Source organism: Thalassophryne amazonica, chromosome 4 (assembly GCF_902500255.1).
Source record: "Thalassophryne amazonica chromosome 4, fThaAma1.1, whole genome shotgun sequence".
Taxonomy (NCBI): Eukaryota; Metazoa; Chordata; class Actinopteri; order Batrachoidiformes; family Batrachoididae; genus Thalassophryne; species Thalassophryne amazonica.
In genome coordinates this window covers 71,223,900-71,240,880 of record NC_047106.1, presented here as the reverse complement: position 1 = coordinate 71,240,880, position 16,981 = coordinate 71,223,900, and the positions used below count along the sequence as shown (strand labels likewise).

The window sequence follows — 16,981 nt, the reverse complement described above, 5'->3', positions numbered from 1 at the left end:
GATCAGAGCCGGCTCTAGACATTTTGGTGCCCTAGGCCAGATTATGGTTAGCCCCCACGTCCGCAAGCACAAACCACCCCAGACATTAATGGACAACAGCTCTATGACAGACCAACAGGGTTTAATTGTTGATCAAACACACCAACACACAAACAAACACACAGTAAAATAACAATAAAAAAAAAACTAATAATTATATGAAATAACTTAAATAAAACCAGAGTCCCTGTTCAGATTTTGTGAAAATATTTTAGAAAGTCCTGACAGCTCCTACAATATGAATAATTAAAAGGTACTATGTTCAAATAAAATGAAACAGTGCAATATAAAAACGGAATGCAAAAGTTCTTGGGCAGATTTAACTCAACTTCAGTCCCAGTGACATTTTTCACAGTGCTGTGGTCAGAAAACTTTGTACTTGTATTGATAACAATAGGTCTTGCAAACAACGGGCCTTATAGAAGCAAATCATGCAAACTATACATTATAAAACTATAATACAGCACTAAAATCTGATCCAAATCTGGTCTACCTTGTCTACCTGTCTGACTTAATGACAGCGCGGGGGTCCTTCATGGCACCGTGCAGCTCCACTATGAATAGTGACGTCACATGAAATCTCTCTGGGTAGGATTTCTTCTCCATATGTAGCATTAATTTATACTGTCATTTTAAAAATAATACACTACATACTTACGGTATTTTAGTGTATGAAGCTCCTGGGCAAAGTAGAGAAGCTTGAATCTTCGACTGGACTGGGTTGCTTGACGTGAGGACATTTCGCTTCAAATCACAGAAGCTTCCTCAGCTAAAATTCTTGCTCTGGTAGTCTGACTTCTGTCTTGACTCTTGTAGAGAAGAATAAACCAGCAGCCAACAACCAGACCCCTCCTACCGAGAGGCCGACTGCTATAGGCTAGTGACTAAACAATAGCTCTAATTAGCACCTATTGTGCTCTAGTTAGCACTCTCCTATTGATGAGATGGAAGCCTCCCCTGATGGCTCCCTTGATGACTCTCCTGATGACGTGAATGACTCATTACCATGAACAAAAGACTGAAACTGCTTTGACCTGAGTACCCCATTGTAAACAGGGGACAAAGCATGTCTGAGACCCGCCCCTCGGTTAAGGCTGGGTTTCAACTGTTTTACAAAGAATGCTTCCTTGACACCTCTCTCAAACCATTTCTTCTCTCTGGCTAAGATTTTAACTTTCTTGTCCTCAAATGTGTGGTTAGTGTCTTTCAGGTGGAGATGAACTGCAGACTGAGGTCCACTGGCGACCTCTCTGCGGTGCTGGTATAGCCTCTTGTTTAAAGGTTGCTTAGTCTCACCTATGTAGTGTTCATTACAGTTTTCCTGACATCCGATATAATACGCTACATTGCTCTGTTTGTAACAAGGGATCCTGTCCTTAGGGTGAACTAATTTCTGTCTCAAGGTGTTAACTGGTTTAAAGTAAACTGGGATTTTGTGCTGTCTGAAGATCCTCTGTAGTTTTTCCCCTACTCCTGCTAAATAAGGGAGAGACACTCCTCTTCTTCTTGTCTCCGTCTCCTGTCTATCTGGTCTCTTTGTTTTCTTGGACTTCTGCACTTTGTCCAGGGACCATCGTGGGTACCCACATACTGTGAGGGCTTTCCGTACAAGTTGTTGTTCTTTAGCCCTTCCCTCTGCAGTTGTGGGCACCTGTAGGGCTCTGTGTTGAGGAAGCTTCTGTGATTTGAAGCGAAACGTCCTCACGTCAATCAACCCAGTCCAGTCGAAGATTCAAGCTTCTCTACTATGGAAACCACCTGGACAACTGAGAGCCTACACAGAAACATTGCGACTCCTGGGCAAAATGACTTTTTTACAAATACACTCAACAAAAATATAAACGCAACACTTTTAGTTTTGCTCCCATTTTGTATGAGATGAACTCAAAGATCTAAAACTTTTTCCACATACACAATATCACCATTTCCCTCAAATATTGTTCACAAACCAGTCTAAATCTGTGATAGTGAGCACTTCTCCTTTGCTGAGATAATCCATCCCACCTCACAGGTGTGCCATATCAAGATGCTGATTAGACACCATGATTAGTGCACAGGTGTGCCTTAGACTGCCCATAATAAAAGGCCACTCTGAAAGGTGCAGTTTTATCACACAGGACAATGCCACAGATGTCGCAAGATTTGAGGGAGCGTGCAATTGGCATGCTGACAGCAGGAATGTTGCTCGTGTATTGAATGTTCATTTATCTACCATAAGCCGTCTCCAAAGGCGTTTCAGAGAATTTGGCAGTACATCCAACCAGCCTCACAACCGCAGACCACGTGTAACCACACCAGCCCAGGACCTCCACATCCAGCATGTTCACCTCCAAGATCGTCTGAGACCAGCCACTCGGACAGCTGCTGAAACAATCGGTTTGCATAACCAAAGAATTTCTGCACAAACTGTCAGAAACCATCTCAGGGAAGCTCATCTGCATGCTCGTCGTCCTCATCGGAGTCTCGACCTGACTCCAGTTCGTCGTCGTAACCGACTTGAGTGGGCAAATGCTCACATTCGCTGGTGTTTGGCACGTTGATGAATCCCGGTTCGCACTGTTCAGGGCAGATGGCAGACAGCGTGTGTGGCGTCGTGTGGGTGAGCGGTTTTCTGATGTCAATGTTGTGGATCGAGTGGCCCATGGTGGGTTATGGTATGGGCAGGCGTTTGTTATGGATGAAGAACACAGGTGCATTTTATTGATGGCATTTTGAATGCACAGAGATACCGTGACGAGATCCTGAGGCCCATTGTTGTGCCATACATCCAAGAACATCACCTCATGTTGCAGCAGGATAATGCACGGCCCCATGTTGCAAGGATCTGTACACAATTCTTGGAAGCTGAAAATGTCCCAGTTCTTGCATGGCCGGCATACTCACCGGACATGTCACCCATTGAGCATGTTTGGGATGCTCTGGACCGGCGTATATGACAGCGTGTACCAGTTCCTGCCAATATCCAGCAACTTTGCACAGCCATTGAAGAGGAGTGGACCAACATTCCACAGGCCACAATTGACAACCTGATCAACTCTATGCGAAGGAGATGTGTTGCACTGCATGAGGCAAATGCTGGTCACACCAGATACTGACTGGTATCCCCCCCCAATAAAACTAAACTGCACCTTTCAGAGTGGCCTTTAATTGTGGACAGTCTAAGGCACACCTGTGCACTAATCATGGTGTCTAATCAGCATCTTGATATGGCACACCTGTGAGGTGGGATGGATTATCTCAGCAAAGGAGAAGTGCTCACTATCACAGATTTAGACTGGTTTGTGAACAATATTTGAGGGAAATGGTGATATTGTGTATGTGGAAAAAGTTTTAGATCTTTGAGTTCATCTCATACAAAATGGGAGCAAAACCAAAAGTGTTGCGTTTATATTTTTAAAGCGCCTTGGGGCAACTGTTTGTTGTGATTTGGCGCTATATAAAAAAATTGATTGATTGATTGATTGATTGATTGATTTTTGTTGAGTGTATATTACAAATAGTGAACGTGTGTGTGTGTGTATATATATATATATATATATGTATGTGTGTGTGTGTAGTTTACATGTTCTCCCCGTGTTTGCGTGGGTTTCCTCCAGGTGCTCCGGTTTCCTCACATTTAAAGACAGAAAGGTTAGGTGAATTGGAAACTTTATAATTGCCCAGTCTCCCTTCCAAAAGAGATCTTGATCTCAACGGGAGTAACCTGGTTAAATAAAGATTAAATTAAAAAAAATATATATATATATATATATATATATATATATATATATATATATATATATATATGTGTGTGTGTGTGTGTGTGTGTGTGTGTGTGTGTGTGTGTGTGCGCTGAAAATTAATAAAGTATTAATAAGTGCACAATGGGGCAATGAAAGCCGCATACTGCAGGTGAAAATGTATCAAAAACTAGATCAGCGGGAGCCTTCACCTCAAATGATTATTCAAGGTGAAATGGAAAAGTGATGAAATTCAGCAGTAATCACAATCCTGAAACTACCATTTTAGAAATTGTTGCAAGCGCCAATTGCACTCATATAACAAGACAAAAATAGAGTGTGATAGGATGAATTATTACAAATATTTTATCTTTGTATCATATTTTTTGAATACAGTTAAAATTAATGACAAATAATTGATTGTTAATGTTATTTTTTTTTAAACACAAGTTAACAGACAGTGAAATCCTTTAGTCCATTATTCTCTCATTTCTCCTTTCTTCTCCATAGGAGAGAAAAAAAACAGTGAAAATAAAGGCAAAGCGGTTTTCTGGCCTGAAGGCTGAGCAGCGATCCAAAATGTACCAATCACACTCAAACACTCACCAACATGACAACACTTAGTCACAGATGACAAGCTGCAAGAAAAACAACATTCACAGGATGGCGGTGGTTGTCAAGGAGCACCTGAGGAACACTTGGTCATGAAGTGGAGTTTGTGTTCACAGGAGAGAACATGAACACCATCCTCAGTATATGCCATTTGACGGACGCTTCAGTGAGAACGTCTGTGCCGTTCTATACGTCCACACATTAGGTCAAATGTCTGTTGCTGGTAAAATGATCTAAAATGGATGAAGAAGTGAGGTTTAAAACCTAAAAGTGTACAATTTTAATATGACCAAAGATGTGAGCTATGCATACAATGCAGCTAGTATTTTAGCATCTAAAATATTTATTTTCCACAAGTTAAACAATGACTGGCATCATTAAAACAGTTTCAAAATTTTAATAGGGAATTAAATTGTCTCAATTTCTGGGGCTGTCCTGAGGGAATGCAGGAGTCTACAAACACACTATGGAGTTGTACAGTCAGTCCCTGACAGGCGCTCCATAAGTGGTCCTAGGATGAGACTGGGTGGGGCTGGAACCACCCACGCCAAAACATTTACATTCAGCTTTCAGTTTTTCAGCCTGACTTTTTCACCACCACAATCACTTCTGATAGATCTATTTGACAAAACTGGTAGAGTTCAATGCAGAATGGCTCAAAGCATACCTCTGCTCATTTTAGACAAACAACTCATTCTTTGTTTCATCTGACCTTAAAACTTTCCTCCAGTAGGTGTTTTGTTGGTCCTTGAGATCAGCTGCAAACTTTAGTGGAGTTTGAAGGTGTTGGTTTTGAAGCAGGGGCTTTTTCTTGAACAAAAGAAAAAGCGCCACATGTATTTTCTTGTTGTCCAGTGATGAGGTAAAGCTTGACTGACTGTAGACAGTCACACTGATGTTCCAACAACTTCCAGTTCATGGCAGACCTTTGCACTGGGAGATCGTGGGTTGTTCTCAACTATCCAAACCAACTTTATGTCAGTTGTGGGTGCAGAGCTGGCCCAAGGCATACGCCAACTACGCGGTCGCTTAGGGCCTCCACGCCACCAGGGGGCCCCGAGAGCACCGCGACGTTGTGATAAAAAAGTAAATATATACATGAAATTAAAATAATATTGAATAATTTAAACGAAATTGTATTACACCCGAAAAAAATTAATTCATTTTGACAAAATACCAATACTAGGTTAATTGATGCCTCCTGTTGGCTGCTGCCACCGTTGGGCAAATTTAGATGCGCCGCTTGGGTCACGTGGTCGATGACTAATCGTGAGGAAAGAAGTGAGTCATGTCTCAGTAAAGAAATTATCTCTCTGGAGCGGAGAAAAGAAAAAATAAGAAGTTGGAAGACGAGAAAAAACAAGACAAAGGTAGGTTTGCGTGTCCAATATTACAATTTTTGTTGTCATTATTTGCTTTAGGTGTCTTAAAGTCAGAGGCGATTGCTCTGAGACTGCAAGGGAAGCTCATCTTCCCCTAAAATGTCAAAAAGTAAGTGATCAAATATATACTGTTGTGTGTACGTCATTGACTAAATATGCGTTACAACGCGCTCAACTTTTGTTCAGAATCATCTTCTTATCATTGGTAACGACGCGGCTTTCCTCTCACTCAAACCCGCAGCTTCACAGTGCTTTAAACAGTGTGACAGACTTCAATTGCGACACAAAGCATGCAGCGAAACGAGACGAGTCATTGGATAAATGCTGGGCTTTGTCCCGCCCATCGGACGCTCAGCGTGTCTGGGGGTCTATGGGGCAGTGGGCTGGCCTCGGCCGGCCCGGAGGCTCAGATACTGCATGATGATTGGATGATCTGTCTGAGGCTGAATCCCTTTTTGATTGACAGCGAAATGAGCGAATCAGCGATCTTTTGGTGTAAACATCCGTGGGAGCATTTTCATTCAGTGCTGAGTTGAACCGGAGACTTTCATTTTCATTGTTAAAAACGACTAGCGACAAATCGAGCTTCTATTTCTGGTGGGGTTTTCTTGTGGCTGCTTGTGTTTGGAGACTGACTTCTATAACTCTTTCTGACTTCTATCGCAGTTTCTGCCCCTACCGAGCAGCGGGTGCTGCTGACCTCCTCCACCGTCACAAAGCACTCACAGGCGGACACACTTCATACTAGCCTCCCGCCAGTCCCAGCTAGCAAGCTGCACATAATGTCAGACAATTTGAATGTTGTGGACCGGATTTTGGCGAAGCCATTTGATAGTCTTCCTTACGAAGAAAAACTTAGACTTAAACAGCAGGGTAGATCAACTCCTCAGATTAATTTGGTGCAAAAGGTGGGGAAAAGTAGCTCAGCTCTCAATGGTTTGCAGGCCAAAGTTAAAGCAATAGCCCCCAGTGCAATGTTTGTGCATTGCTATGCACACACATTGCTGTTATGTTGTGGATTTCTATATTCATTTTGGAGATTAAGTATTCTATTTATTATTTAAGTATTTAATTTTGATTACAACTTTATTTTTCTGTAAGATAATGTGAATGTCATTTGATTCTATTTTGTATTTGGATATTGAACATTTTGCACACCATTGCACATCTGAAAGAAATTAAACTATTTAACGTATTTACTATAAATGCAGTCTCCTGCCTGCTGATGTTACTTTCAAATAGTTAAATTAATGAGCCATACTTATACATCACTCTGTATGTAGAAGTCAATTAAAACATATTTATGAGTTTGCCCTTTAAGGTTAAAAACAAGAATGACACCTGTATGATGTAAGATAATTACAAATAATGCTAATGATTGTGGATACGTTACACACATAACAGTGTAGCCTATGGAATAATGAGGCATCTGGTGCTGAGGTGATGGTAGGGGGGCCCCCAAATGAAATTCTGCTTAAGGCCCCATAAAGGCTTGGGCCGGCCCTGTGTGGGTGTCAAATGTCCAAATGCCTACGCCTCCCAGGACCTGTTTGAAAGTATGATCTTGGAATCTATCATTGTTTAGAAACCACTCCAAGTGACATTCTTACCTTCTGTACATCCACAGTCATCTTTCTCAGCTCTGCACTGAGCTCCTTAGACTTTCCCATTAGATGTGTTTCCATGAAATGTATTTTCAGTGGGCTACTTCAGTTTGTGCAATGTGAAAGGTGATGGACACCCACCTTATGACAAAGATGAAAGAACCACGTATCCACTAACTGAAGAGTTGCTGTTTCCAGGTGAAGAAAGTGAATGTGAGACCTCACTGTGCATCAGAATCTCAACATGTAAAAAGCCTTCTTTTTTTGATTTGGAACAAATTTGAATCACAGATTACTAAGGACAAATGAGTAAAATTTGCTAACAAAAACAAAAAAGAAAATACACTGCTAAATGTACTTTGTTTAGAAATTGTTATCAAACTTTCACTTCACATTTTTTTCAGTGCACATGCGACGTCTATTAGAAAAGTATCCGACCTTATTATTTTTTTCAAAAACCATATGGATTTGAATCACGTGTGATTGCGTCAGACAAGCTTGAACCCTCTTGCGCATGTGGGAGTTTTTCCACGCCTGTCGGTTGCGTCATTCGCCTGTGAGCAGGCTTTGAGTGAGGACTGGTCCAGCCCCTCGGCGGATTTTCATTGTCAGGAAATGGCGGAATGATTTGGGCTTTTTTTCCATCAGAATTTTTTCAGAAACTGTTAGAGACTGGCAGCTGGAAACCATTCGAAAAATTTATCTGGCTTTCGGTGAAAATTTTACGGGCTTCACAGAGAATAAGGACTGTTACTACAGCTTTAAAGTAGACCTGCACTGAAATAAATGTGGTCAGATTTCAGAAAGAAATAGCTGATATGTATTTATAAGACCCTTGTGAATGCAGTAAAGTAAATCTGTAAGCCCAAATTTGTAATTCAGAGGAGAAATCTTCGTTTAAAAATGACAAATTTGCAGCTAAAATTTAGCCCTCTGTGAAAACAGTTTGTACAGCCGTATCATTTCCATGACGTCAGGGACAAGACAATGCGCCTTCAGTCTGATCCCGCATTGAAATTGATGTTACTTATACACGTCCTGGTTTCAGCATCCAAAAGTAAGCTGCAATGAATGTGAGATACAGATCTGTGTGCTCAGATCAGCAACGACATCGACAGCGGGCGCCGTTCTTCCTCTCCCACTCTCTGCCTCTGCTGTGCTTATTAAGTCTGCGGGCTCGTTAACGAGCTCGTTAACCGCCGACGCGGGCCACTCACACCGCCCGTGTCTGCTTTGCAGCCGGTGTTGTGCCAGATTCAGCGCACAACACCGGCATCACCTCTCTGTTTATTGAATGGAGCTGCAGCACACTTGGCACAAGTCCTGAGATTACGCTCGCTGTTTTAATGCGAAGCGACCGGTACACCTGTTGCTGCAAGGAGAGACTTCTTGCGGCAAAATCCACAGCACCGCACGTCTCGGCAATCGGAGCCCCAGAGCTCCATGGACGCTGAGAGAGGTTTATATATTTTTAAGGACTGGGATTCTTTGCGGGTCTCGCCTCCATATCCCGCGATGGTACCGGAGGCAAAAGACAGTAGATTTTCATTGCAACACCACTCAATCAAACGGGCGTATGAAAAAGTCCCCCAAAATAATTTTCAAGCACAAATAAAATAAATGTGTACTCACCAAACGTGCCGCAAGACAATATGAAGTTTTTAAAAAAGTAGATCCTTCCGTATAAGACAAGAAAAAGGTGCAGATGCAAACTGACGTAAATCCACAAATTACAGTTGGTGCGCAATGCATGCTGTGCTGGGAGAGAGGGTCTTCTCTGTGATGTCTCAGCAGCGTCCATGATGAGAGGGACAGTTTTGCGGAGGGCTAAATGTTAGCTGTAAATTTGTCATTTTTAAATGAAGATTTCTCCGTTGAATGACAGATCTGGGCTTCCAGATTTACTTTACTACATTCAGAAGGATCTTATGTGTAAATGTAAGTCATTTTTTGGTCCAAAGATCTGACTGCATTTATTTCAATGCAGGTCTACTTTAAGGATGGCTTTAAGGACGCTCGGCGCGCTGCACTCATCAACCATTTTCCGGCAGAGTTCACTTTTAACAAGAGATTTTGTCCTGGTAAGCTTCGCGTCATGACCGATTTGCTGATGGAGCGAGACAAAGGAACACCTCCGTTTTGGTCTCACAGGATGGCTTTGAGATGGCATTCAGACAGCTGTCGGTGGTTTTTCCATCGAGTAATTATCTGAGAAATTGTGGATGTGCCTGGACATGCCAGAACATGTCCCGTGAGGCTTCATCACGGCGTTGCTGTGCGCCATGCGGCACCGCCGTGACGCACGAAGCCTCCGCTCCTCTTTCCATGACAAAAACTCCTGTAACAGTAGAATGTGCCGTTCATTTCCAAACTGGACGCTGTGTTTTATCCGGGACGTCGTCTGACTAGCACAGGAATTGTGAAAAGACGTGGACATCAGCAGTTTTTCGGCACATTGAGACAGACGTGCGGAGGAATTCCGCGCGTCGCGGTGGTGCCGCGTGGCACAAAGCAACGCCGTGATGAAGCCTCACGGGACATGTTCTGGCATGTCCAGGCACATCCACAGTTTCTCGGATAATCACTCGATGGAACCACCGACAGCTGTCTGAACACTATCTCAAAGCCGTCCTGTGAGACCAAAACGGAGGTGTTCCTTTGTCTCGCTCCATCAGCAAATCGGTCGTGACACGCGAAGCCTTCGCTCGGCTTTCCATGACAAAATCTCTTGTTAAAAGTGAAATCTGCCTGAAAATGGTTGATGTCCAGCTCTTGTGATAACCAGAGAAAGTGCACACGATGGTCCCAGCTCCACAGAGCCATCCGTTTAGAAATGATCCAGTGGTTTGTGGCTCTCTGGCGGCACGGAGCGCGGCGCGCCGAGCGTCCTTAAAGCCGTCCTTAAAGCCGTCCTTAAAGCTGTAGTAACAGTCCTTATTCTCTGTGAAGCCCGTAAAATTTTCACCGAAAGCCAGATAAATTTTTCGAATGGTTTCCAGCTGCCAGTCTCTAACAGTTTCTGAAAAAATTCTGATGGAAAAAAAAGCCCAAATCATTCCGCCATTTCCTGACAATGAAAATCCGCTGAGGGGGCTGGACCACTCCTCACTCAAAGCCTGCTCACAGGCGAATGATGCAACCGACAGGCGTGGAAAAACTCACGCATGCGCACGAGGGTTCAAGCTTGTCTGATGCAATCACACGTGAATCAAATCCATATGGTTTTTGAAAAAAATAATAAGGTCAGATACTTTTCTAATAGACCTTGTATTGTAGAATTGTGGGACTTTGAGGAGGTTTATCATCAAATCCCAATTATATCCCAGCAAAGACCTGACAGTCAAATGACATCAGGTTTTTGTCAGGATTTCATCGTGCCATGTAATGACATCATTTAAATGTCACACAAGGGTCACAAAATTATCTCAAATCATGACATCCTCGTGGCATTATGATACACATAGCATTATTTGGGTGTCATGCAGATATTGCAAGATTGATTGTTGTCTTGTATTTTTTTTCAGCAAATGAAAGGATAAGGCACTGTAGTGTAGTGTACAGTACGAGTGTACAGTAAGTAGTGTGTAGTGTACAGTAACACACTATGTAAATGCATCGTATTTCAATGTTTTATTGTTTATCACTGCAATGGCATCATTCTGTAGGCTCCTAGCAACGTGTGTACATTAACCACACATACATGTGTTCCTCTTTGAGGGCCAGTGTGAAGCAGTGGAAGTTGGATGATGTGTGAGAGATACCAGCTTTGGGAAAATTTCCCATGATTTCCAAGTAGGCAAACATAGCTTAACTTTCAATGTGAACACTGCTTTCAACATACTTGAGAAAAAAACAAATATTTTCCAGTAAAATATTGCTTCCACTTATTCATTCTGCAATGTTACTCGGAGTCTACAGAATTAAGTGACACCATCACTTTCTGAAGTCATCATGACTGACAACTGATCTTGTGACATGTGGCAAGGAACCTATTTTGCAAACTTGTTTGCCTTTTGGCTGCCCCCGTGGTTTTGTTTTGTTTTTCAGGGTCACCACATCAGATCTGCATTGGAATTTGGCACAAGTTTGACTTTGGATGCCCTTCATGACACATCTCCAGGTCTTCCAAAGTTTCCAATCCACCTAACCTGGATGTCTTTGGATGTGGGGGGAAGCCGGAGCACCCGGAGGGAACCCACACAGACATGGGGAGAACATGCAGCCTCCACACAGAAAGGCCACATGCATGTGGGAAGTGATCCCAAGACCTTCTTGCTGTGAGGTAACAGTGCTAACCACTAATACACCGTGCTGCCGTGAAAATTTATATTCAAATTTAAATTTGTTTGATCCATCTTAAAATTTTTCAAAGGTTGGATGATCTTCTTCAAACATTCTCTGTTTCTACCTGTGGTTAAAACCAAACTTTGGATCAAATTGGATGCAAATCCTGCTTCTTCTTCTTTGTCTTTCGGCTGTTCCCGTTAGGGGTCGCCACAGCAGATCAATCGTTTCCATCTCACCCTGTCCTCTGTATCTTCCTCTGTCACACCAACCACCTGCATGTCCTCTCTCAGCACATCCATGAACCTCCTCTTTGGCCTACATCTTCTCCTCCTGCCTGGTGGATCCATCCTCAGCATCTTTCTCCCTATATACCCTGGGTCCCTCCTCTGCACATGTCCAAACCATTTCAATCTCACCTCTCTGACTTTGTCTCCAAACCGTCCCACCTGAGCTGTCCCTCTTATATGTTCATTCCTAATCTTGTCCATTCTTGTTACTCCCAAAGAGAATCTCAACATCTTCAGCTCTGCCACCTCCAGCTCTGCCTCCTGTCTTTTTGTTAGTGCCACCGTCTCTAAACCATACAACATAGCTGGTCTCACTACTGTTTTGTAAACTTTCCCCTTCACTCTTGCTGATATTCTTCGGTCACAAATCACTCCTGCCACCTTTCTCCACCCACTCCACCCTGCCTGCACTCTCTTCTTCACCTCTCTACCACACTCTCCATTACTTTGAACAGTTGACCCCAAATATTTAAACTCATCTACTTTCACCACTTCTACTCCTTGTAACTGCACTATTCCACTGGGCTCCCTCTCATTCACACACATGTACTCAGTCTTGCTTCTACTGACTTTGATTCCCCTTCTCTCCAAAGCATATCTACTCTCACTACAGATCACAATGTCATCTGCAAACATCATAGTCCATGGGGACTCCTGTCTGATCTCATCCGTCAACCTGTCAATCACCACTGCAAACAAGAAAGGACTCAGAGCTGATCCTTGGTGTAATCCCACCTCCACCTTGAATGAGTCTGTCATTCCGACTCTCGCATCTCACCGCTGTCACACTATTCTTGTACATGTCCTGCACTACCCTAACATACTTCTCTGCCACTCCAGACTTCCTCATACAATACCACAACTCTTTTCTTGGCACCCTATCATAAGCTTTTTCTAAGTCCACAAACACACAATGGGCCTCATGTATCAATGTTGCGCACTTGTGGCGTAAATTTACGGCGTAAACTTGAAATACACCAAAGTCGCCGTGACATGTATCAAGCAGTGCGCACCTGCCCATTTCTGGCGTACGCCTGACGTGATCTTGATAAATGCTGCGGGTGGAAACGATCGTAATTATAATAAACACGCCCATAAATATTCAGACTCCGCTTCAGACACACCCTCATTTTACGACATGGAAGCCGGGAAGATGGCAATGAAAAAGAACTCCACCAATCACGACGCATGCCAATAGAGCGTCAAAAGCGGCTGTCGTATCAATTGTTTTGTAGTATATAATCAATAAAGTGTTACAGTGGTCCCGACGTAGTCAGCGTTATTTTTTACAATTATTATAGACATTTCAAAGCTGTAAAACCCCTCACTACACAGTTTATACACTTTCTCAATCAGGCATGAACATTTTCTCACTTTTCTCTCGTGTGTAAACACTCTCAAAGTTCAAACCTTAGTAGGAAAATAATACCAAACTGTTTTCAGGCCCAAATATTTGTTTGAGAAATAAAAATAGAACGTTTTCCTATAAATAATTATGATGGCATTTAGAACTAACAAATTAATTTTAACGATCAACGAATGAGGTCGGACACATAAGAAATTCCTCTGCGTCCTGACGCCGCGCCTTTTCCCACTCACATCTCGCTGCAGCAGGTGTTTGTTTCCGTGTGACAAACACAGTTATGAGTAGTTGTTGGCGCTCTTTTTTCTTCTGGGCGACAAGATTCTTATAAACAGATATGCAGAACACAGAACACTGTAAAAAAAAAAAAAGGCATGTAAAATTGGACTAAATACTCCGCGAGACTCCGAGGCCACGACAGGTGAACGGCGTTATAGCAAGGGACCACTGTATTCTCTTTTCACATGTCAGTAATTCTTGACATGTGGATATTTGCTCGCTCAATTAATAAGACATGCCTAATCTGTCAGATTTCTTTATTTTTTAAATGTATTTCTGTATTTATTTTATTGTGACAACCGAATGGAGACGACAAAACCTGGTTGCAGCACGGGCGAATTAAGGGAATGACGGAACTACAGTTATTATCAATTTCATAGTCTAAAACGATCACACCACATGAAGTTAAGCTCAGTGGTGCTCTGGCTCCAGGCTCGAAGTCTGGAGAAAAAGGCGAGCAGCGCTGTCTTTGCAGTCAGCGCTGTGACCACGGATCATGCTCCATAACAATCCCGCAAAGGCGGGATTTGTATTGATTATTATGTAGTATAATCAGGAAAGTGTTATTTATGTAACATATGCATTGATTTGTATAATGGCACTGTTTATCATGTTGATCATCTTCATTTTTATGTGGATTCCAGTGCTGGTTCATTTTGGTGTATAATTTACGCCACCTTTCGACCTGGTGTATATTTTCAGCGCAGCGTAAGCCAACGACCACATTGATAAATGCCAAGTAGCGCAGCCGTTTTGGCGTACACCCCATATACGCTCAAATATCGCCGTACGCAACGTTGATACATGAGGCCCAATGTAACTCTTTCTGTCCTTCTCTGTACTTTTCCAACAGTATTCTCAGAGCAAACATTGCATCTGTAGTGCTCTTTCTCGGCATGAAACCATATTGCTGCTCACAGATCTTCACCTGTTTTCTAAGCCTAGCTTCTACTACTCTTTCCCATAACTTCATGCTGTGGCTGATAAGCTTTATGCCTCTGTAGTTACTGCAGCTCTGCACATCACCCTTGTTCTTGAAAATAGGAACCAGCACACTTCGTCTCCACTCCTCAGGCATCCTCTCACTTTCCAAGATTTTATTAAACAATCTGGTTAGAAACTCTACTGCCATCTCTCCTAGACATTTCCATGCCTCCACTGGAATGTCATCTGGACCAACCGCCTTTCCACTCTTCATCCTCTTCATAGCAGCCCTCACTTCTTCCTTGCTAATCTCTTGTACTTCCTGATTTACTCTCACCACATCATCCAGCCTTTTCTCTCGCTCATTTTCTTTATTCATCAACTCTTCAAAATATTCCCTCCAGCTTCTCAGCACACACTCCTCACTTGTCAGCACATTATCATGTGCATCTTTTACCACCCTAACCTGTTGCACATCCTTTCCAGCTCTGTCCCTTTGTCTGGCCGATCGGTACAAGTACTTTTCTCCTTCCTTACTATTCAACTTCTTGTACAGCTCGCAATATGCCTTTTCCTTTGCTTTTGCCACTTCTCTTTTCGCCTTACGCCGCATCTCCTTGTACTCCTGTCTACTTTCTTCATCTCTCCGACTATCCCAAAACTTTTTCGGCAACCTCTTTCTCCTTATGCTTTCCTGGACCTCTTCATTCCACCACCAAGTCTCCTTGTCTTCCTTCCACTGTCCAGATGTCATACCCAGTACTGTCCTAGCTGTCTCCCTCACCACATCTGCAGTACTTTTCCAGTTGTCCAAAATTGCTTCCCCTCCAACCAGTGCTTCTCTCACCTGCTCGCTAAATTTCACACAACAGTCCTGCTAATGCACCAAAAACAGATGCAAGAAAAAAAAATCTAAGATCCTTGAAAGAAGCACATTTGACACATCAAATCCACAGAAGTGTAAGTCTTCTGTTTTTTGATGATTCTGCTAAAGCAGGAATGCTGCCCAAAAAATAAACACAACCCTGATAAGTACAACTCAAGGTTCACCCGCGTTGTGCCACTGCGGTAATGATGGCTAATTTGTATTAGTTCCATCACATGACAGGGCAGGGTTTTAAACTTGAGTCTACAGGTCTTTGTTTAGCATAAGTATAGAGCTTTGTGATTCATAAGGTCAGCTTCTGAAATCACAATAAACAAATTAAACAAAACTCATCTACAAAAGTGTTTGAATCAGATACAGATCTACTTCAAAGCTGTATCTACACTTCTCTGACCCACAAATCATCTCGTCACAGTTTCATCAAAACTGTACCGAGACCTATTGTATGAAACTCAAAAGAACAGAAAACCTCCTCCTTCCTGTTGTTGGCAAAGGTGATGATGAAGCTTCGATCGCTACAGCAAATGGAGCAGAAGAACCCAAAGTTTGTTCAAACTCATAACAAACACATTCATTCCTCTCCTCAGTAATAATAATGTGAGGGTTGCCATGGAGATCAAGCATTCTTAAGTGGAGCTCAGGTAAAAACAGACACTCGGGTGGGGTACCTGTAGGCCATGCCTGTCTCACTCTTGATGGTTTCGTGCAGCGACAGCGCGTGGAAGTTGAGAAACTCCTCCATCTGCTTGAGCTCCAACACGTTGGTGCCTTTGGTGGTCGACCACAGCATCAGAGGAGCGTACGTTCGAGGCCCAGTCCCGGTAGATGTCTTCCTGGCAAGCCTCCCTTGGCCTACACCCTGGGCCTGGACCACATTTTGACTCCTGAGCCCCTTCTGCTTTGGGTTGGGGATTTCGGGGCAGGTGGCTTTGTACAGGTACATCTTCCTTCTTTTCTCACTTTATCCTCGCTTTCAGTCTCTCCCGTATCCTCTGTGTCTGTCCCGCAAACATGTACGCTCGGGATAATCCAGGTAGGCCCCTTGCCCGCACAACTGTGACTGACAGCTCAAAGTGCTCCTCTCTCTAAAGCCACGTGCAGTCCTCTTTTTTTAGAAGCACAAAACACAAAGGAAGAATAATCCAAAAGAGAAAAATAACTGGTGCAACACAGAAATAAGTGCCAGACAATTTTCAAGTTGGAGAGGCGTGTTTTGAAATGAGAAAACATGATGTCTGGAGTCCATAATTAATTAAAGATCTGTCCAGTCTGTGTCCAGGCTGCAGACGTCCAGAGTGCAAGTGAGGCTTTTCCTGTCCATGTGCTCGTCCCCGGCTTGCGCCACATGTATTCTCTGATCCCTCACTCCCTCACAACACGCACGCTCATGCTGTCACTTTGCCCCCTGCTCAGCCACTCCACGTTAGAAACTCAGTTTTCATTTGCTCCCTATTAAACGGCATGGGAATCTGGGGCATTTTTCCCACCCTCTCTCTCTCTCTCTCTCCCCTCTCTTTTTACCCCGTGTCTCCAGCTCCACCCTGTCCTCTCTCCCACTTGCTCTCTCACTTTCCCCATCATCCTCCTTTTGTCTCACAG

At 43.1% G+C, this 16,981-nt stretch overlaps 1 protein-coding gene across 1 annotated transcript in view; it reads right to left on the bottom strand.

Annotated features, from left to right (window-relative positions):
- Positions 1-16,523, bottom strand: part of kcnab1a (potassium voltage-gated channel, shaker-related subfamily, beta member 1 a) — a 385,002-nt gene extending 368,479 nt beyond the window's left edge. The window contains exon 1 of the mRNA XM_034168097.1: positions 16,051-16,523. Within this exon, the coding sequence (XP_034023988.1) occupies positions 16,051-16,325 (275 nt within the window). The 5' untranslated portion in view covers positions 16,326-16,523. The remainder of the gene's footprint in view (positions 1-16,050) is intronic.
- Positions 16,524-16,981: the final 458 nt, after the last annotated feature.